Source organism: Nematolebias whitei, chromosome 12 (genome assembly GCF_014905685.2).
Source record: "Nematolebias whitei isolate Nwh7 chromosome 12, NemWhi1, whole genome shotgun sequence".
NCBI lineage: Eukaryota > Metazoa > Chordata > Actinopteri > Cyprinodontiformes > Rivulidae > Nematolebias > Nematolebias whitei.
Genome location: NC_056509.1, coordinates 36,919,725 through 36,942,708, shown reverse-complemented (window position 1 = coordinate 36,942,708; position 22,984 = coordinate 36,919,725). Strand labels below are relative to the sequence as shown.

General features: G+C 40.1%; 1 protein-coding gene across 1 annotated transcript in view; it reads right to left on the bottom strand.

Moving 5' to 3' along the window:
* The window catches only part of LOC119418254 (protein eva-1 homolog C), a 104,707-nt gene that overhangs the window by 58,060 nt on the left and 23,663 nt on the right, over positions 1 to 22,984 (bottom strand). The window contains exons 2-4 of the mRNA XM_037685516.1: positions 16,415 to 16,638; positions 15,168 to 15,291; positions 10,654 to 10,806 (exon numbers count right to left, since the gene is read on the bottom strand). Of these exons, the coding sequence (XP_037541444.1) occupies positions 10,654 to 10,806; positions 15,168 to 15,291; positions 16,415 to 16,638 (501 nt within the window). The remainder of the gene's footprint in view (positions 1 to 10,653; positions 10,807 to 15,167; positions 15,292 to 16,414; positions 16,639 to 22,984) is intronic.

Genomic DNA, 22,984 nt, shown 5'->3' with positions numbered 1-22,984 from the left:
TGATAAATGAAAATTATCGACCCCATTTTCATTTTTTTGGCTTTATCGTTTCTTCTCTTCTTTTCTTCTCTTTTTGCTAAAAGCAGCTAAGCTGAGAAGCTAAGCTGAGAAGATAAGCTGAGAAGCTAAGCTACGAGCTAAGCTAACAGGCCGACCTCAGGAAAAAAACCTCCGTCTTGTCGAAGCTACAGAATTCATGGTTGAAACCCGTGTCTTTGTGTAAAAAATTGTTTTTCTCTGCAAAAAGAAGCTGAGAAGTTGTTTACTGATTATTTTATTAAAAGCTTTGTGTGACAAATGCTATGCTAAAGAGCTCAAATCACACAGAGCGTCCACCATTTTGAGAATCGAAAGAGACAGCCCATGTCATGTCAAGGGGCCTCCCTCCCATTTTTCTTAAAGAGACACGCTGCTCGCTCCCTCACTATACATCCTTCAGTTCAAACAGTCTTGTACTGCCATCCAGTGGTAAAAAAAGTACTACACACAAAACAAATTATTCAACATCTTTTCTTAAATTTGACTATAACTACTAATTATTGTCAAATTTCAAACAATATTATTGTTTATCGCAAAAATTTCTGACACAATTAATCGCCCAGCAAAATTTGTTATCATGACAGGCCTAATATCACGCTGTGCCTTGTGAATGAGTCCCAGCTACTACCACATCAAATTTTAGTACAACATCGGTAAAAATGACTGTTATAATCTTTTTTATGTATGTGTTGGCCAGTGGTGCCCGATACGTTGATCGCAATCTACCGGTTGATTGCAAAGGCTTTATGAGTGGCATTTAAAAAAAAATAGACATCAGCATCCTCACTATGAAATTTGTCACTTTATTGACAGGGCAGCCAGTCTGAGGCCCTCAACGTGAAACGTTCAGTCGTTCATTTACACTACAACAGCCCTCATTATGGACCACCACCAACACACACACACACACACAAAGGTGTGTAATGCTCCTCAAGTGTAAAGTCGCACATGCACACTAAAGGTGGCTACGATCAAAAGTTTTTCTGCACTAACAACAGTTATAATAAATGGCAGAGTAGAGTGTTTTTGTGCTACTCACACTTTTTTCAGCACGTAGGAGCAAAACTAATAAAATCCAGTTCCAAAGAGAAGGTTGTGTATTCACCAGTTTGGACGTAACTGTCATGCAGACGCTGCATGCACAATGAATGCAGCTGAGCCTGCATCAGGGTTGCCAGATAATTTTAAAATGTCTTATTTACCCCCTCCTTTTCTGTGCACATGTTCAACAAACACAACACACACCTCATCTTAGAATATCTTTACTAATAAGACATATGACTAATATGACAGTTTAGGTCATACTATCATTTTAAAGCGACAATTCATAATTTCTTATCTGGCAACCCGACTGACATGGAAATTACTGTTTTGTGTAAACCCGCCCATTTTTTGTTTATCACCCCCAATAAACACTGAAAAAACACCAACATTTCCGGAGATCGTTCTCATGTAAACAGGGCATCACTTTGACTTGGTCATTTTAAAAGTAGCTCGCATGCTGAAAAAGTGTGGGCATCCCTGGTGTTGGCTAATGTCATCTAATTGTGGACAAATTAAATGTGATTGACTCCAAAGGTTAATCAGTTGTAGTCACAGATCAAATGATTAATTTCTGAAGATTACATTAAAATCTATCCTGTAGCTCATGAGATTTTTTGCTAACAGTCAAACAAGGTTGATTTCAACAGTTAATGCTAGTTTTTGGAAAGGATCTCGCACAATGAGTAGTATTTGATCAGCTGGTTGTGGCAGCCATCTTGAAGTGGGCAGCTCAAAAACGTGATCAGTAGTAGAAGTACATGTATATTTCCTGAATGTTTCATTGAAATTTGCCCATTTATTATTTGTTTTCGTTTAAAATCTGTTCTACATGCCAAAGGTCTTCTTGCTACTTTTATCACACAATTGAATTCCTGTCGGAGTCGAGGTGTAAATAAACTAAATAGCCCTTTAGAACACATGCACTCCTTACATTCTCAGGTCTCACCATGTCCCGGTCTTTTCACATCGGGAACCTTCCTGAGGCCCTACATTGTCTAACGGATACCTGATCCAACAAATGTGTGTGTTCTTATATGTGCGTGTGTGTTTGTGTGTGGAGACCAGACAGATTTATGGATGGGCCTCTCATACATCATCACTAAGCACCTGCCAGCTCTTCCAGAATCCCTCATCTGCAGCTCCTATTGTGTGGGGAGTGTGGCTGCAGCATTAAGGCTACAAAAGGATGCATTTAAGCCAATTAAGTACCAACTTACCACGCAAAATACTGGAAAACATATTTACAAAAACATGGATTGGGATTGTGATTCTTTCATACAGTAAAATCTGTAAAAATATGCTTGCGTTTCTTATGAACTTCAGTAAGACTGCACACAGATGTGTTAGGAGCACAAATAATGCCAGAAAACACCTCCTGCTGTGCCTTGTGGGAATGTGAATGGGGCTCGGCTTCGCATGGATGCCTCTCAGGCCTTCACGGTCCATCTAAGCCCCCCAAAAACAACACAAGGAAATGAGCCTTTGAAAGTGGACACTGGGCTGTCAAACTGTCTCCCCTGGTGGGCCTCAGTGAGAAAATAAATATACTGGAAAAAAACAAAGGTAAAAAGAAGAGGCTGGTTAAGGCTTGGCTCACACGTCAACAGGCCACAACAAATCATGGCATGGGTCAAAGGTCAAATGTCACAGTCAGAAAGGGTAATCTAGTGGTTATGTATAGTGTAAACATCGGGACTCCTTTGAATGACCCCTGACTGCAGTCATGTTTTATAAAAAAAAAATTAAAATAAAGAAAATGGTTTAATGTTCTCATATGCTCATGTTGAGCAAGGAAACTGTAAAAAATATTAAACTTATATTGAAGGGTAAACCAAATAATCAACTGATTGAATATTTCTTCAAATGTTTGCATTTATTTATTTATTATAATATGCGTCTGAGCATATGATGTTGAATAAAAGACAGGCGTATCTGTGGGCAGCACAGTTATGTCACTCAATGCTACACCCATTTGTAAATTAAGTTTCTGTGATGTTAATTTTCATGGCAGGTTGTTTTTTTTTTGTTTGTTTGTTTTTAATACAATACAGATGAACCTAATAGAAAGTTGACCAACATATGCTTACTAAAAAAATACACTAAAGAAAAAGAATGTTATACTATCCAGAACAAATAGCAAAGCTCTAAAATCAATTACCGTTTTCTTTTAACTCAGGTCTCTCTTGTAAACGAGTCTTCGTGGCTCAATGGAACTAACGTGCTTAAATAAAGGTTGAATGAATTCTAGCACACTGTAATGTGTACATGTAATAAATTGCTATATTTAGGAATAAAAATCAAACCAAGAAATCAGCATTATGAATTGTCCAACAGCCGCTCTTGAATAACAAAAAATTTAAATCAGTACAGTAGTCCCTCGCTACTTCGCTCTATCACGGTTTTTCAAAATAAGATTGCACATGACACACAACTGGCTGACGGATGGATGAGCCGCACGATCGGCATGAACTTTTCATTTAAAATAAATTATTTAAAATTATTTAGCACCTGCTGCACTTGTGTGCAGCCCACACTGCAGGATCAACTTCCTGCTGCAGCTGACCAGATGTTGATCGTGCAGAGCGGAGAAGTGGGCGTGGCCTAGAGCACTTGCAGGTGGCTGAGAGCAGAGGAGGCAGAGAGCTGAAATCATGACATTCTGTGCTCTTTTAGAGCGTTTAGGGTTTAGAAACATTGTTTAGAATATTGCAAGAGTGTGGGAAGGGTTTAAAACACCTATATATATATATATATATATATATATATATATATATATATATATAATAAAATAAACTATTACTTACTACTTGTGCTAATATTCCTACTTTGCGGTTTTTCACTTATCGCGGGGCTTCAGGGTACGGATCCCCCATGATAAACGAGGAACTACTGTACTCCACTATAATCACCTCCTGCTCTTCCTGATCATTTTTATTTTCTCACCTTTTCTTTTCCCGCAGACAGGTCTTACTTATCTGTTATACCACTTTAAAAACACCCTCCCTGACAAACATCCACTGAGAGTTAACTAGCTTTTTTTCTAGCAGAGGTTTTGATTTCTTTGCTCGTCTTCAGTCTCTTTTCAAGACTAAATTAGACTAGACCAGTTCAGTACGTTTACAACATTTAGCTTCAAGGAGAATTGCTATTTGTCTCACCTTTGCAGGCTCTTATTAGAGGCCTTAGCGCAGACAGACATGTATGCACCAGACCTCAGTCTGTCTTTCTCCTACAATAATTTTTAACCATGGTTAAGGCTTGTGCTGCCACCTTTCTGTCCTCTGCACTCTCAGCAAAACAGGCCTAAAGGAGCTCTTCATGCTAAGAAAAGCAGCAACACAAGGAATAGAGAAGTTTTCACACACACATTCATCTGTTCTTGATACTTACAGTTGGTGATGGGAAACATGAACTGCCAATCAAAGCAGGGAACTGATGATAAAGTGCAGACCCCAGCTGCTGATTACCTGCTTCCTGTAAAAGTTACTGACCTAATCTTCTAATGTACACACATGGTACTACAGGAAGAGCGCCATCAGTTCCAGCTGTCTATGTCATGGGTGTGTTTCAGGTTTGTGTTGATACGCTACCTTGTACCAGCAGCATCGCAGCTCCACAGGTTGACTCACATCCAAGATCACTTGTAAGCATTTTACTTGGCAGCTGTTTGTTACCAGAGTAAATGCTGGATTGTGTACTGGTTTCACTTCCTCATCCTCACAGATCCAGAGTAAATGCTGGATTGTGTACTGGTTTCACTTCCTCATCCTCACAGATTTTTTTTCTTTTTTTAACTCGCTTCCATCATTTCATACGAGAAACAGCATAACAGTATGTCAAATAGTCTCATGTGCACTGGTGCCTAACAGTGAGCTTCACAGAACCATCATATTGAAACTCGAACGCTTGTATAGTGGGTACACAATGTGCTCTAAAATAAATGTTTGTCAGTTATGTTTCCTAAGTAAAAAAAAACACACCTATGAGCACAAGTAGTAAAGATCAAACACACACACGCACATATCAGTACATCCACAGCAACCTCCAAAACAGCCCTGGTTTTCCACCCACACACACGCACGCGCTTTCCAGGAATTCTAGAACAATCGCCGGAGAACTTTGTCAAGACCTCATCTCCTTTCATTCTGACTCACCTGCTCGGCTGCATGTTATCACTTAACGACAGGGTTTAAGTCATTAAATAAAAACCCTATACAAGCAGAGACAATGTGACGACATTCAAACACTAGACGTATTCTGGTTTACAGGTCTCTCTTGTAAATGAGACTGCTTGTCTCAATGAGATTGCCAGCTAAATAAAGGTAAACTAGAAAGTTCCTGTAGGAACTTTGATGGGGACTGCCATGTGGCGGACATCTTAAAATTTAGATTTGACAGTGCTATGTGTTCGGGTTCACTCTGTTACCAATATACCAAATTTCAGCTCAAAATGGCAAAATATCAATGAGTTTAAGTACTTTTTTTCTTTTACGCTATGGTGGCCATCTTGAATTTTTGATTTGGAATCAGTATGTGATGGGGAATGTTCTCAGCTATAATCACACCAAATTTCAGCTCAATGTGTAAACAACTGAGTTAAAGTCGTTTAAATGTAGCTTTGGTGGCCATCTTGAATTTTTAAAAATTCTCTATTGGGCATTGCTCTCAGCTACTACCACACCAAATTTCAGCTTAATATCTCTAAAATTTGGCTGATTTACAATATTTTTCTTTTGTTAGCTCAGGTGGCCATCTTGGATATTCAATTTGCAACCAGTCTATGAAAAATGACTAATAAAAACGGCGTCTTTGTTTGCAAATTACGTCGCTATGGTCATTCGAAATGCCAATAAAAGCAACAGCGCACATCACGGTCATTTTGACATAGCATTTGTGGGAGTGCACATTGCAGTTTGGATCGCATTAAAGTTGATGGAAGAATAAGATATAAAGTTAAGAAACCCTTGCCAGGTGGATAATAATAGGTGGCTGTCTTACTAGGCAGTCCCCAATAAATAAACAACAGGCAAGTCTTGTGTTTATCAGCTACTGAAAGTGAAGCAGCGATGATGTTGCCTGTGTCTACATGTGTATTAGTCTGTTAGCAAAATACCTCATGAGTCACTTGACAAAGTTTAACAAAACACATAGAAAGTAACAGAATGTGCATCTATAACTTTTGGAGCAAACCCAATTTAAGATGGCCACCAGAGCTAACATATCTTATCAAACACAAAAATAGCTAAAGCTCAGCAGATTTTACAGATATCAAGCTGGTAGTTGCTGAGAGTCATTCCCAACCCATACTCTAAGCATAAACTGCATGCAACCCTGCACAAACTTGTCGAAATAAAAAAAATTAAGCTTCAGTTTTCAGCTGCAATAGGTGTCTAGAAGCAAACTGTTAAACAGCAACAGTGCACAAAGTAATTGTTCAGAAAGTTTGAGACTAAAGTTTGAAATATGTCATTTGAAGCATCTCCTCCAAAGCGAAAGCACACCTGCCATAACGGAGAGGAAAAATAGGTCTGACATCCTGCATGCCAAGCATGAGGGGTTATTTAGATGTCATGAGGTGTGTGTGATGGTAATGAGGCAGATGAGAGAGGAGTGCTGAGGCTCGCCCCTTTACTTTGAGGATTTTTCATCAACTCAGATTCACTCCAAAAGGTGCATCCAATGAGTATTTCCTGATAGTTTCACTAATATTCATCCAGTAGTTTGTGATATATTTTGCTAACAGGCAGATACACAGTTACTTGAAAACACACAGACAAAAATGTTATTGCCTGCCTATCTGCAGTGGGTGATAAACCAGCCAAAGCGAGAACTCAGTGGTTTATCTCAAACGTCAAGCAGCAGGTTAGTTTACAATCTTTCTTAGAAACTTCTACACACACAATTAAAGAAACCAGAATTGTGTGGATGCAAAGCAAACTTGTGCACAACGGAAATGCACAAAATTATTCAGACTTGAAGGAGACCTTGAGAGAATTTAAAATAATTAACAGTCTGTAACTAAGCTGTCACTCAAGACACCCTGACTTCCTGCTGCTGGTGACGGGAACCACATCAAAGACATGACATGACAGGGGAAACCCCACTCCAGCATCATGAGGCTCTCTGGAACACCCTGAGGAGGAGGTTGCGGGTTGTGTGTAAGTGGGGGGAGGGGGAATTTATGCACACAGAAAGCTGAAAAATGATCACTGCATAGTAGTTCAACAGGAATGTGTTTTTGTGCCTCTAATGCACAGTTGAAAAAAAAAAAAACAACACACACAAACCCAAAAAAAACCAGCACACCGAACAACAAACACCACTGTGTACTTCGCTCGGAGCCCATTTTCCTTCAACTCTGAGAGCTACTGTATGTGATCCAGAGTCTGAAACCAAACACCCGGCCATTTGAATCTCATCTGCTACCTCTACCTGTCGTACATTCCTGATCCACCTGTATGAGGAGGGGGGCTGCTTCAAAGCGATGCTCATGTGGAGCACAATAAGACACAGATCTGAGAATACATCTTCACACAAGGTTGTTCTGTATATCTGTCTATGATTAAATGGTGAGTGAAGCTTTTGTTGAGCTGTCCACCTCATCTCAACATCTCTGTCAAAAGGTTACAACTAGACAAGCAAATTAATCATAATGAACCTTTTATTAGCCTTTAACTCACATAATAGCTCACATTTATGAACATCCATCCATTATCTTTAACTGCTTCTTCCTTTTCAGGTCTCCAGTCCATCACAGGGCCACAGAGATAAACGAAACAAACAACCATTCACTTTCTCACTCACACCTAGGGACAATTTAGAGTTACCAATTAGCCTAACAAGCATGTTCTGTGGGAGGAAACCGGAGTACCCAGAGAAAACGCACTCATGCACAGAGTGAACATGCAAACTCCACCCAGAAAGACCCCCAACCAGGATTCGATCCAGCAATCTTCTCAGAGAGATGCGGCAGCTTTAGCAACTGCACCACCATGCCACCATTCCCTCTTTAGCTTTTAATCTATTTGTTTAAATCTGTCGATGGAATAAGCTTTACAACCCAATATGCAGTTTTCAAACTCCACAAGATGAAGAAACAAGTACATACAAGCATGGGTACCTGATTATGTCATAAAATGAAGACGGAAAGACATTGTATAATTACATCAAGTTCAGGGTAATAGATATGAATCCCCAAAAAGATAAAAACATTTTCTTTCGTTTCCCGCTGTTGATGAACTTGTGGATATCATGCACATGCGTGATATCACTCGGGATTTTTTTTCTGTTCTGTCTGATTTGTAGCCAGAAAAATAGATAGCACAGTTAACACTTTAAAAACATATTTTGTTTTCTTTTGCATCTCCACAGCTGAACACTGTCTGACTAGCGATCCAGCAGTGACCAGTGTTCTGTTGAGTTGGACTGAACCAACTCAAAGCTCAGCAAGGTGAGGTGTAACTAGTAGCAATTGTTCTAATATTTATTTTACAATATCCATCCATCCATCCATCCATCCATCCATTATCTTCACCCACTTCTTCCTTTTCGGGTCATGGGGGTTAATGGTGCCCATGTCCCGCTATCACTGTGAGAGAGGCGGGGGACACCATGGACAGGTCGCAATTCCTTCACAGGGACACACAGAAACAAACGAGACAAACAACCATTCACTCTCTCACTCACACCTAGGGACAATTTAGAATTACAGGGGACCAGCCACCTCTTCTAGTTCTTCTGGGAGGACCCCAAGGCATTCACAGGCCCTCTGAGAGATATAGACTTTCCAGCATGTCCTGGGTTTTCATCCAGGCCTCTTCCCAGTGGGACCTGCATGGAGCAACTCCCTAGGGAGGTGCCCAGGGAGCATCTTTAACAGATACCCAAACCACCTCAACTAGCTCCTCTCAATGTGGAAGAGCAGCATCTCTACTCTAATTTTCTCCCTGATAACCAAACTTCTCACCGTATCTCTAAGGGAGAGTCCAGCTAACCTGCAGAGAAAACTCATTTTGACCACCTGTATCCGCAATCTTGTTCTTTCGATCACTACCCAGAGTTCATGGCCATAAGTTAGGGTAGGAATGTAGATTGACTGGTAAACAGAGAGCTTTGCCTTACAGCTCAGATCCCTCTTCACCACTACGGATGGCACAGAGTCTGCAGTACTGCTGATGCTGCACCAATCCATCTGTTAATATCCCGCTCCAATCTTTCTTCACTTGTGAGCAAAACCCCAAAATACTTTAACTCGTCCACTTGAGGCAGAACCTCACTCACAACCCGGGGAGAGCAATCCACCCTATGTACCAGTAACCTTTGTCCAGGCAAGGGACCCTGAACTCTTTGTTTTCTGTACAGTCTGTCACATAGCACCAATCTGCCTTGGAAGACCATACCAGGACCAATTGCCCTTAATAGTATAGCTCCTAAGAATCATTCAGGCACTCAAACTCCACCATGATATGGTAGCGATTCAAGGAGTATTCCATATACTTGCACATGTAAATACACACATTCATACCTGTAAGAAACTCAATATGTCCCTTTACAAAAGGTCAAACTCTGCTTCAGATGACATCTGATCTACATTCCACCCAGTTCCTATGGTAGTGTGTGCAAGTTTGTGTGAACCTTCCTTCTCTTACCCCGAGTATTAGTTTTATGCATTTTAAAATGCTTTCAAAAGGAAATTATGAAATGAGAGCTTAGAACTGTTTAAAGAAATATACAGTATATTACTGCTAGCATTTTTAAACTGAAATTGCTGTATTGTAAAATGGTAACGTTGTAGCCGTTTTGTTTAAAACTTCAAAAACATGTTGCATGCAATCTCACTCAATATTGTAAGATGTCACATTCAGTGTAGGCATTGTGAATAGAAGAGGAAATGGCTTTAATTAGCTGGAATCAAAGATGCGTCTCTTTTTCTAATTTTGCAGCTGAGAACGATGTAGGAAACGATGAAATCTTAACAAACCGCAACATCATCTTCAGGCAACATCACCAGAATCATAAAATGAATGAATCTGAGATTCAGCAGACACTAAAAACTCAGGACGGTTTCCAGTTCATTTTTGTGTTTCCAAGGTGTTCGAGCCCTGACGTGTTCAGCTAATTAATAAAACTGCTGCATTTTTCTACTGCTAATGATGTCTGGAATGTTTTGCTCACAAAAAAGTTACATAAAAAAGAGTGACCTGAAGCTTCACTTTATCAAATTATAAATATGTAAAAGGATTACATTTTCTGACACCTGCAAACATGCGTGTCTGATTTGCATTCCCTGCGTGTGTGTTCTTGCACATGTTCTAATTCCTCTTATGACCTCAGACTAACCCCACTATCCAAGCCAGAGGTGAGGCAAGGGATTGGATACGATTTGCCGTTTTATCACCCTTTTCAGCATATGCTCATAATTTCTTAGCAGCAGAAGTCAGGAATACAGTACCCTGCAGACATAATCTTAGAACTCTGCTTAATAGGGAGTTGTTTCAAAATTAGAGAAAAAAATAAATTTACATCACAGAAAAAGTGTCTTACAAACTGATTAAAAACAAAAAGTCTCACCTACTGATGTAGCCCTCCGGTAGTAAGTGGGACACTCCAGAGTGCCCTGCTGAGTTCGTCCAAACATGGCAGAGTAAACAGCAATCTGCATGCCTGGTTTGCAGTTTAGCCTCATCTTCTCCCCCTCGCAGACCACCTTACTCTTATACTCATCTGGGGAGAGAAGAAGACAAGCCTCATAAACTGTAAGGAATATTATAAACATGTCTGATTGTAATATTGCCCTCCTTTTTCAGCAGTGGGGTCAGTCTTTTGGTTTGTGTCTCTGTTAGCAAAATATTTCACAAACCAGTGAACAGATTTTGTTCAAACGTTCATCGTCACTGTACATCTACAACTGATGACTTTTTGGAGTTTACCTGATTCAAAATGGCTTCCACAATAATGCAACCTTGGTAAACACTAAAATGGCTAAGACAAATTTTGTCGTGGTATTAGCTGATAGTTGTTCCTAACATATAGACCATGCAAGCTCTTCATTTAAAATATTACCACTATCTAATAAAGTCAACTTTGTCCGTTAGTAAAATATATTTGGAAACAGTGGATTAATTTGAATTAATCTCTCAGAAAGTAATTATTGCATGAACGTCTACAACAGATTAACGTTGGAGTCAACCCAATTCAAGATGGCCACCAGAGCCATCTTAGCTTATAAAAAAACATGGTTAAAACACTGTCATTTTTACAGATGTTGAGCTAAAATCTGATGTGGTGACCCCTGGGAGTCATCCCCACTATATACTCCGAGCATTAACAGATTTTGTGAGATAAGGCAAAACGTTACTTTAAGCTTTGACCAAAATTAGCTTGAACTCTTTTTAAGTGTTTACAAACCCTGCTTAAATCTATCTTTTTCAACATCTGCATCTTTCTCAAAGCTTTGCAGAGGGGGTGAAGGCTGCACAGAAGTCTGTTGGAGTCGGCCTCCCCACCATCACAGACATCTACACATCCAGATGCAGGAAGAGGGCCACCTGCATCATGAAGGACCCCACTCACCCAGTACACACACTTTTTGCCCCGCTCCCCTCAAGAAGGAGGTTAAGGAGAATTAAGTGTAGAACCACTAGACTGAGGAACAGCTTCTACCCTGAGGCTGTTAGACTCATGTATCTCTAACCATCATAATCACTGTGGAAAAATTACATAATGTTGCTGCTGATCTGTTTCATGCTGCTGTTCATTCGTACTCATCTGCTCACACAGACTCATGTTCGTGCTGCTGTTCGGCATATTGTTTCTATGCTACTAGTGCTTAGTGTATTTTTTATTAACATTTTTCTTAGTTCATATCTTAGATCTTATTACTGTTTTTCTTTTACATTTTAATACTTTTGTTGGATGTAACTGGGACTCTGTGTCCACAATTTCGTTCCACCACATGTACCACATGTGGTGCGTATATCAAATAAAGAACCTTGATTCCTTGAATCTATTTACCGGTACATAGAAAACAGTGTTTCATTGAGTGTAAACAGTCAGAGATGGGGGTGTAGTTCCTCAGCGGACATGTAGAGCCACGCAGAGGCATTCCTCAGACACATCCAGCCACAGTGACCTGTGCAGCTCCACTGGCCTGCAAATAAAAACACAACAGCCGCCGTGTTCTCCATCCATGTGGGGTGTGGAACAGGAATGCAGAAAAAAAAAAGCGCAGACAAAATGAGCAGGATATTTCCTGGGGGTGGATTCCCTCTTGTTCCGTGTCACACACTCCCAGCTTCCCCTCACTGGTCTGTTTTCCCTCCGCCTCTCCTTTCAGAGGCAGTGACACCTGCCTGCTGCACCTCACCGACACCCCATGTGGTCTTTCTTTCTTCCACTGAGGAGTCATTGGTTAAGTGACACCGAACAAAGAGCTGTTGATTGGCCCTGACGTCCAGTGGAGAAATAGAAAAACAGCGGGAGGATCGGTGGATTAATGCTCACTTGTGGTCACTCTGGTGAACAGATTTCCACAGCTCAGTGCAGCCTTGAGCTTGAATGGATGGTAGAATCTACCCTGTTGTGGTCCTCCTCTGGAGTGATACTCTTAACTTGTTGGCTCACATGAATAAAAAAGTCAAGTAGTATTAATGGAGAGGTACGCAAAGAGTGTTTATTAGAAGAAAAAAAAACTAGCAGAAACTAAAGAGACCAACAGAGTGAAACGATTTAAGTTGACAAGAATATTTTCACATACAGTAAATGAAACATAACAAGGGAAATTGATCACCAGCTGCTATGAAAGGCCGATTTTAATGAGAATTTTAGAGGAAAAATAAAAACATAATTGGATGTCCATTTACAACTGATTAACTTGTGGAGTTAATTCAGTTTATTTATAAACCGCCAAGTCACAACAGAAGTCATCTCAGGGCACTGAACAGAAACGTTCATATATAAAAAATAATAATGTAACATTATTTATATGAGGAGCAGACTGCTTTGAGTTTAACTCCATCGCAGACTCTTGAGCAAGCATGAAGGCGACAGTGGAAAGGAAAAACTCCCTCATGAGGAAGAAACCTTTAGCAGAACCAGACTCAGGACAAGCGACCATCTACTTCATCCAGCTAGGTTTGAGAGGAACAGATACACAATGGCAGGTCAAGAATCACATGTTAAGATAGAAATAGTATCAAATAAAAACTTTTCAATTTTACAATTCATTTTAAGAAATGAGGTCAATTTGTCCTCTAGTATGACAGCATAACAAGCCAACCCTAACTATAGGACTTATCAAAAAGGAAAGTCTTAAACTCAGTCTTAAAACTGAACAATTAAACTGGAAGTTGGTTTCCCAAGAGAGGAGCCTGATAACTGAAAGATCTTCCTCTCATTCTGCTTTTTGAAACTGTAGGAACCAAGAGTAAACCTGCAGTCTGAGAGCAAAGTGCTCTGTTAGGAAAATATGGAACAATAAGATCTCGAGTATAAGATGGAGCCAGGTTGTTGAGGTCTTTATAGGTTAGAAATAAGATTTTGAATTCAATTCTGGATTTAACAGGGAGTCAATGGAAAGAAGCTAAAACTGGATACATGTGATCTCTCCCACTAAGTTAACACTCTGGTAGCAGCATTTTGGATCAACTAAAGACTTTTTAAAGAAGTGTTTGGACATCCAGATAATAAACCATTGCAATAGTCCAGTCTAGACGTAACAAATGCATGAACCAGTTATTCTGCATCATATTTTTGATAAGATGTTTCTAATTTTAGCGATATTATGCAGATGGAAGAACGTGGTTCTAGTAACGTTTTTAATGGGGGCTACAAGACATGTCTTGATCAAAAATAACACCATGTTTTGTAACATTAGAGCTGGAGACAAGATTAATGTCATCTAAGGACAGTGAAAGACTGAAAAATTAATTCCTAAGATGCTCAGGTCCAAAAACAAAAACCTCAGTCTCGTCTGTATTTAAAAGCAGAACATTTACAGTCATCCAAGTTTTTATATCTTTAAGACATGCTTGTAGTCTAAGTAGCTGACTGGATTTATTGGGTTTCATGGACAAATATAACTGTGCATCATCAGCATAACAACGAGAATGTATCCCATGCTGTTTAATAATGTTACCTAATGGAAGCATATATAAGGTAAAGTGTTTTGGTCCAAGCAGTGAACCCTGAGGTACTCCTTGACTAAATTTGGTGTATGATGATGATTCATTATTTACATTTACAAATTGGAATCTATCAGATAAATATGATTTAAACCAATTTAGAGCCTGATACAAAATGACTGTCTAAGATAGTTGACCCTAGCAAACACAGAAATGCTTACAACTCCACCTGTTTTACAAATATTGATGTCCAGTTTGGTGTAGTAGTAGCTGAGACTCATATCCAACACATACTCCGAGTACTAGAAGTTGATGTAAGATTGTTGTTTAAAACTTAAGAAATAACTGTTGGAGTCGACCATGTTATCTAGTAAGCAAAGAGCCAAACTGAGTTGAAACTTTTTGAAAGTAAACATTGGATGTACATCTACAACTGCTCATCTTTTGAAGTCAACAGATTCAAGATGGCTTCCAAGGCTACCCAACCATCAAAAGAAACGCTCCTATCTCAGTGAATTTTACAGATGTTGAGCTAAAATTCAACTTACCTTAAACGTGTAAACTGAGCTCAAATCTGGATTGGTGCATCTCTGTTCAAAAGATCTAAATGATGGCTTTAAGGTTTATGTCAAACAATATACACTGTATTCATGACACATACAATATGTAGCAGTATCAAGTTAAAGTTACTATGCAAGCAGCAACAGCTGAACTCCGATGACAGTCTTTAAAATCAACCTAACAATTGATGAAATGTTTCCAGGAATGGTCAAAGGTGTGTTTCGTGCAAAGAGTCAGAACATGGATTTCCTTTGATTGTTAGTATAAGTTCCCCCTTAGTGCAAATAAAGAGACCTCACCTCTTTAGTATTTCTGTCCAAATGTGTGTGAGAGAAATGATGCCTCACGAGGAGGGACAGAGAAGTGTCTCAGTGTCAGGACAGGGGGTGATGTGGAACTTACTAGGTCTACATTTGTACCAGACAATGAGGTATTTGCTGCTTTCAGGACACTGGTCCATCCCAAACACACGGCTGTTGACAAGGACTTGACAGCTCCTTCTGTCCTGGCACTCGTCCAGCATTTTCTAAAGAAGCAAAGAGTGACAGGGCGAGGAACAAAACAAAGACAGGTTTAGAGAAAGAACAATGAACCAACACAGGTGAAAATCAGCAGCCCACTGAGTCAAAACTTTGGAAAGAGCGTTCGTTGATTTTCTTCCCGAGCTTCATCAACTTTAGGCTCACTGTAATCCAGGTGAGAGAGATCCGGCTCACAACGTTATTCCAGACTGAAAGCCTGGCTGCTGGAGGAGTGACTGGTGAGATTCTGCTCATACACCTCATATTTATAATAAAAATAAAGATTTATTTATCCCGTCACAGCTGGCTTAAAATAAAATATATAATATGGCCATTTGTATCTATTGCTACTAATGATAATTTCTAAGTCAGCATATTTTTTAAAATGAGCCAAGTTTCTGACTACTCAACAAAAACTAAAGAGAAATAATGCTCTTCTTCATGAAGCAAAGTATGAACTTAGCATCGTTCTGTGAAAACATTTGTATTGTAACACCAACAAACCCAGACTCGTGAACAAACGCCACAATAGGAATTCTTCGGAGTTGTGCTCTTGCGGGTGGCACGGCAGTCAGTCGATCTCTCGCTTCAGCACAAGGCAGCCTCTGTGTCTGTGCATTCACGGCTTTTCCTTTTCATAATGGAAATGGAGGATGTTTGACCCTTAAAGGCAGAAGGGCTAAGAATAAGCCCAACAGCTAAATGAATGCTGAGCACAATGCGTTAGTGTCGGTGCCTTCCAGCCCAGACGCATCCTAAATTAGAGAGGCAAAACCTCCATGAAATCGCATTGTGTCATGGAAACATACAAGCCAATTTCTTCTTTATGAAGTGTAATTTACCGGAAAACCTCCCAACAAAGCATTACACAATCAGTGGTCCTGCAGAATTTTACCTCTGGCAATTGGACCAATTTACGGGATGCATTCTTTCTGTGGGATTTAGAGCTCAGAAAGAGAGGCTTGTTTGTGTGTTAGGAGTTGGACTAACAGGGTGAGGAATGCCACGAGAAAGACGATATCCCTGTCTGCACTACACAGGAATCCCTATCATGGATTCTGAGGAACTATTAAAAAATAACTATGACAAATAATCGCTTGACACTAAAAAAGGAATGTTGTCAATTACCTGTAGTGCAGTGGACACAGAACAATATTGATCATCCTCCTGGGAATGATAACAGCTTGGGAGATCCTGATAGGACTGAGGACAATGTAGTGAATCAGAGGGAGCTCTTCTTCCATAAAAAGCTGATTGGACAGTGATGGTGGTGCGGGGCGGGCAGTTGACAGACAGGAAGTCTCCGTCACAGGCCTGTTCAGTGTAGTTCCTCAACACTTTGGACAAGTAGCCTGTGAGACAGAAAGAGACCGAACTATTATTTTGTCTAATAATTCATCACAACTTGTGAACATACAGGCAATATACTGTATGCACACAACAAAAACTCATCGGGTGTTTAATTTTAGTATTCTGTACATGTTTTTAATAGTGTGAATGTTTATGAAGCATTCACACTATTGTGATCCATTTTTTTCCCGCACGTTTTTCGGCATCTTTCTCGTTACAGAATTTTTGCACGATTTCAACAAATCATATATCAAAACATTCAGTTTGTTCAGGAGAAGGGTGATATGACTTTTGGTATTGGTACAACTTTAACTTTTTGAAATATTTAGCCTTTTCTGCAACTTTTTTTTACATGGACAATGAATTGAGCTCATTTACATTCTTCAAATGTTTAGATCTGTTCACAATCTTTTACTGCTCCTTTCACATTTTGTTCTGGTTCAGCTTCTTTCAGTTTCCTTGTGTAAATTGAAACTTTCCTTCAGCTACTTTCAGCTAATTTCAGCTGGGGGGTTTCAGCTGTTTTGTGCTCCTTTCAGATTCTTTGTGCCAACTAAGTTTTTGTGCTACTTCTAACTTCTTTCTGCTAATTTCATCTTGTTCTACTCCTTTCAGCTTAATTCTGCAAGTTTCATCTTTTTCTGCAATTTCAGCTACTATTTAGCTGTTATCGTGCTAATTTTTTTAACTAATTCCACATTTTTTTGCACTCATTTCAACTTTTTTCTGCCTAATTCAGCAAAAAAGTGCTCTCTCCACTTCCTTCTGATAATTTAAGATTTTTCTGTCTTTTTAGCTACCTTTCAGCTGGTTTTTTTGTTGTTGCTAATTTAAACTTTTTTAGCTAATTTCCTAATGTTGTGCTAATTTCTGCCTATTGTAGATGAACAGATGCTGGGATATATTCATCATTTAACGCGGGTTCCTCATTTTTCTGGACTGAATAAAACGTGCATTGAATTTAAGGAAATGCAAAGTGAGACGTCATTTATATTTGACCCATCAAAATGAATGCGGTCATTTATTTACAGAATCAAATTTAACATCAAACATTTACATTAATTTGGCAAATTATGAAAATAACAATATAAGCAATCAATCAGGAAAAATCATACGGCCATGATTTTTCCGTTGCTGCACCACAGACATTTATAAAACTGTACAACTATGATCTTTTGCCCACATGAATGTGGGTAAGCACTTTACACAGACATTTCTAAATATCTGGGAGAATTTCTACTTGATAGAAAGTTAAAGATGAAAAGAAGTTTAGAGGGAGTTAAGATGGTATGTGAGGGAAATTAAGTGTTCACCAGAATCGACACTCTCCGGCTTTCTTCAGCTTTTCCTTACAGTACACTTAGGTGAATGAAATCGGCTCCTTTACCTGGAGATGTCTCAGGTGAGATTCCGTTTAACGCACCCTTTCAGCGTCTCAGTAGGATGCTGTTACTCGTCCGAAGTAATGGCGAGGCTCTGTTCGACACATATTCACCTCAGTGGAAAATGTTATAATCCCATGGAACTCGGAAGAGCTTTGTTGTCATGTCAGGAACTCCAACAGCACTCCATCAGAACTCAGCAGAACTTGAGTAGACTCTCACCGAACTCTACGCTCTCAGAACTCTTAGAACTCTGACAACTCTCTGAGTCTGTAACTCCGTGAGACGTAAGTCACTCTGGGTACCTGTGAGTCTGTGTAGACCAGGAAGTACTGACATTTTAAAGACTCTTTCCCGGTTCACTTTTTGGGATTTTTCATTGGTCAGAAACGACCAGAAGGGGTGTGTTTTTGTGACGTAATAGGTTAGAGACAGCGAGAATTGTTATGGGACAGCTCAGAAATGTTCTCACAGACCGAGAGGGTTTGTTGTGGCGTGTTTAAGAAACAGGTGCAAAACATCTCTATTTACGTCTGAGAGGATTCTAAAACATGACAGTTTTAACATAACAACTTGTTTTTCGTTTGACTGTAACCTTGTAAACGCACACACTTGCTCATTCAAAAGCAGAAATCAGAAAAATGCATAATTACTCTGCAACAGCTTTTAACATGAGAATAAAAATCATTACTCAGTTAATAAAATTGATTAGTTCACTGCAACATCTAAAATGGTTTGAACTAAGACACTTTGATTATCAACATTTGTAAGATAGTAATGATAATAAAAAGAGAGTGTTCTTTTCACTTGAATCTTCAAGAAAGAAAGTCTCAGGATGGGTGAACCTGTATTTATGTATTCAAATACATGAAATGACAGCTTCTGTCCCACAAGGTTCTAAAGGTCAAGAGTTTTGACCTTAGACTGGGTTTCGACGTAGGCCTAGTCCACTACACTATCCATCCATTAACTTTTACCCGCTTATTCCATTCTGGGTCACGGGGGTCGCCGGTGCCCATGTCCAGCAATTACTGTGCGAGGGGCAGGGTACACCCTGGACAGGTCACAAGTCCATCACAGGGCCACATAGAGACAAATGAGACAATCAACCATTCACTCTCTCACTCACACCTAGGGACAATTTAGAGTTACCAATCAGCCTAACATGCATGTTTTTGGTCTGTGGGAGGAAACCGGAGTACCCGGGGAAAACCCACGCATGCAGAGAGAGCACATACAAACGCCACCCAGAAAGGCCCCTGGACCAGGATTTGAACCGGGGACCTGCTCGCTGAGAGGCAGCAGCTCTACCAGTTGTACCACCATGCTGCTAATTTCTGCCCATTTAATCCTAATTCAACAAATATGTATTCTTTCTGCTTTGTCTGCTAATTTAGGCCTGTTTTTGCAATTCAGCTACTATTTAGCAAGTTTTTTTTATTTTTTTACCTAATTTCAGCTGTTTTTTCTGCAAATTCTTCAGCAGTAAGCATTCACACTGCATTTTCGCTGGAAAATACATTTCTCTAGTTTGAATTTATGTTTTTACTACATTTTGTGGTAAAAAAAAAATGCTTCCATTTCTAAAAGTTAAATTGTACAAACTGCTCAAGTTTCTTTGATGAAAAGTGCTTCGCAAACATTTACTGAAAAATCAATACACACAACAGCTCACACAAACGCCCAAAGTTAACAGAATGCGCTCCAATTATTTTCATTTGGTCAGGACATACAAAACAAGTGATTCTCTTAGAGACACATTAACACACTTGAAACACACATTGTCCCCTTATCACCATGGCCACAGTTTAATAGGAGGAAGGAAAACGAAGGACGTTCTCCGGTTTGGAAAGGTCAGCCTCGCTTTAAATAGAGACGCTTTAAAAACCACAGTTTCCACCTGGGAATGTGATGTGAAAATGGAAAACAAGTGCGCACGCAGTCGAGCTCTGTTGCGAAAAGATTTGAATACCTCCTTCCTTATTACCAGTAGGACAACTGAAACGGACCACAGTGCCTGTCTGTTACAGACCAAGTTAAAAAGGTATCAATACAGGTTTAACGCATTGTTTATTATGTTCTTGGTGTCACACTGTTTAACTGCATTAAAATACTACAATTCCTGCTAGATATTACTTGTTTTGACATTTGTGTGTTCCGCTCAGGGTTAGATTTAGATTTAAAGGTTCAAAATGAATGTAGTTTATTCATTTTAAACAAGTTGGCTTAAAGGTCCTGGGTCAAAGGGTCATGTAGAAGGTTATAAACTCAATAACTGAATTGTCTTGGAGAATGTCATGGCCATGTTTGTACAACTTGTTAACTCATCAGTCTGGTTAAAATTAAACGGTGTTTCTCCAAACTAAGGTTGTACAAAGAGTTAACCACAACTGGCAAGGTGTTAACTGTTCATAATCTTGCAAAAAAAAATAAAAAAATGACCCACTTCCAAAGATCTGAACTATCCCTTGCACACACACCCTATCTGCTTTGCCTGTCGCATTCCTCATGAGAGAGGGTGAGAAGGAACTTGGCATTCCCCCTGGCAGCGAGACCACACACACACAAACACACACACGAAATGTCAACACAAACAATGTGGTCACAACAAGTCTGTTTGGCTCTTGAATCTAGGGTGTGCGGCGACGGTGTAACAGTATCGCCTCATCCAGTGCTGGGTTTTGGCAAAGCCTCGGTGCCACGAAAGATCGCATTTGTCCGGTTGGTAAAACCTTTGAGTAAGGTCCAGTAACCGCGGAAACAGACAAGGTTATGAAAGAGGGTGAAATCAAGAAGGATCAAGACAGATGAAAGACTTTGCAATTTTCTTCATGGAGTTGTCCTTGTGCAACAGCCTGAGCACTGCAAACACTCTGAAAGTCCTCACTCCGCCCTGCGCTGCTTCAAGTCAAAGGAAAACAGATTATCTCACACAAACCCTCAGGTGCTTTCTTAAGAATCTTCCCTTCTACCATCGCACCCTCCTCTTTCTCACTCACGTCTTCAGGATCACTATTGTTCCCGTCATGCCGCCTGTTGACTGAGGCCTCCTTTTAAGACCAACAAATCTGGCAGCGTTAAGGCACCTGTGCTCAACGCCCAACCAATGACAGGTGTCCCTTAAAGGCAGAAAGACTTAACAATGCTGCAGGAACACCCAGGCGTCTCTCCTCCTCCCTTTTCCTCGCCGTTTCTTTTCATGTGGCTCCAAACGCCGTCTTTAACTAGATCTCTGCCCTTTCCCCTTGACAAAAGCCGCACTCTATTTTGTCTGCTGGTTTGTTTGTTCAGCCATTAAAAAGACAGGAGGCTGCGGTTGCAGCGCCGTTCTTGTACAAACAGGTCACTATTGTAGTGCACTTCATTAAAGGGTATGTTTTTAATCTCTACACAAGCGGCGGTATAAACTTGGACTCACACCACTGCACCTGCCTTTTGTATTTACGATCCAACAGAGATGGGATCTCGTCATGTGATTCATCAGTTTGGGTTAACGCTCGCAAATCGTAAGCTACGAGCCAGTGGCCTTGGTGATCATTAGCTCCTCATTTATGGTCATGTGGTGACCTTTATGTCTGACCCAGCAAGTAAGGAGGTCAGGTATGATGGAGATTAGTGACGAGTCACTGTGTTGTGTCAACATATCATGGAAAGAGGGCATTGTGGGAAAGCTTTCCTCCCTGGAGTCATCTATTGGTTACAAATGGATCCATATTACAGCCCAGTCCCAGTTTTGATTATGGTAGAGGGCAAGTATGCTGAAAAATATTTATTTATTGTGTACACATTCAAAAGCATTAAAGGTCTAGCATTCATTATTAAATGAGTTGGCATCATGTTTTATTAAGATCATTTTATTATAGGGAATGCTGAAGTTAAAGCCAAATGGGTCAAACCTTAAAATTTCTAAAAAGTTCTAGAATTGTCCCGCTTGGGATGGCTGCATGTTGGAGTAGCTCTGTTACATTCGTTCAGAGATAATGCTTTTGGAAACTTTAATTCCTGTTTTTCTGGATGTAAATCCCCCCCCCCCCCCCCCCGATATTTACTTCCTCTGTATTTGATGGTGTGCAGCTGGAAGGATTTTTACTTAAACCTTTTTACTTTTGGACATTTGTTATGATATACAACTATAACAACAAGGTGTTTTTTTTGTTTGTTTTTTTTACAACCGGGAGCAGCTGATTAAGATCCCAAAAGCTCAAATAATCTCTCAGCTACAGCCCCAAATCTCCAATGAGTTGAAAAGGAGGCTCCGTGAATGCATTCCCGTCTATCTGCCTGCTGTGCTTGAGTGCTTGACCACTGAGATCCTAAGATCTCCTAAGGAGATCCTGGAACTGGCAAGAAAAGCAGGCTCATGACAGTAGAAGGATCGGGATCATCCCCCGGCACCTGTGGCCAACTGTCTGTGGCGACAAGTAGCTCGGCAGGCTGCTGGAAGGGGTGGCCATCACTCTGGGAGGAGTTCAGCCTGGCATTCAGGCGGTCCTGCCGCCCGGGGAACCAAAAGGCTAACTGAGTCTGGGTGGATGGATCGGACAGCATCTGCGGCCAGTTTCTTTGGATTCCTGTGGGATGGACCTTTACAAGAGATCCTTCCTGCCTACAGCCATCAGTATCTCTTAATGAAACAAAGATAATGAGTTACAACAACAATTTCCCTTTGAGATTAATAAAGTATTTTTGAATTGAATTGAAAACAGCTTTATATGCAATCTTGTGAGTTAGTGATATACTGCATGTATGTATGTTGCAGTCTTTTATTGCTTGGAGTGTATTGCTAATGACCGTCAGCTACTACAGCACCAAATTGTAGCTCAATATCTGTAAAATTCATTGAGGTATAGCCATTTTTTTGTGTTTGCTAAAATTGCTTTGCTGTGGCAGCCATCTTGATTTTTTTGCTCCAAATGGTAATTGGGGACTGCCTAGTAAGGCAGCCATCTATTATTATCCACCTGAA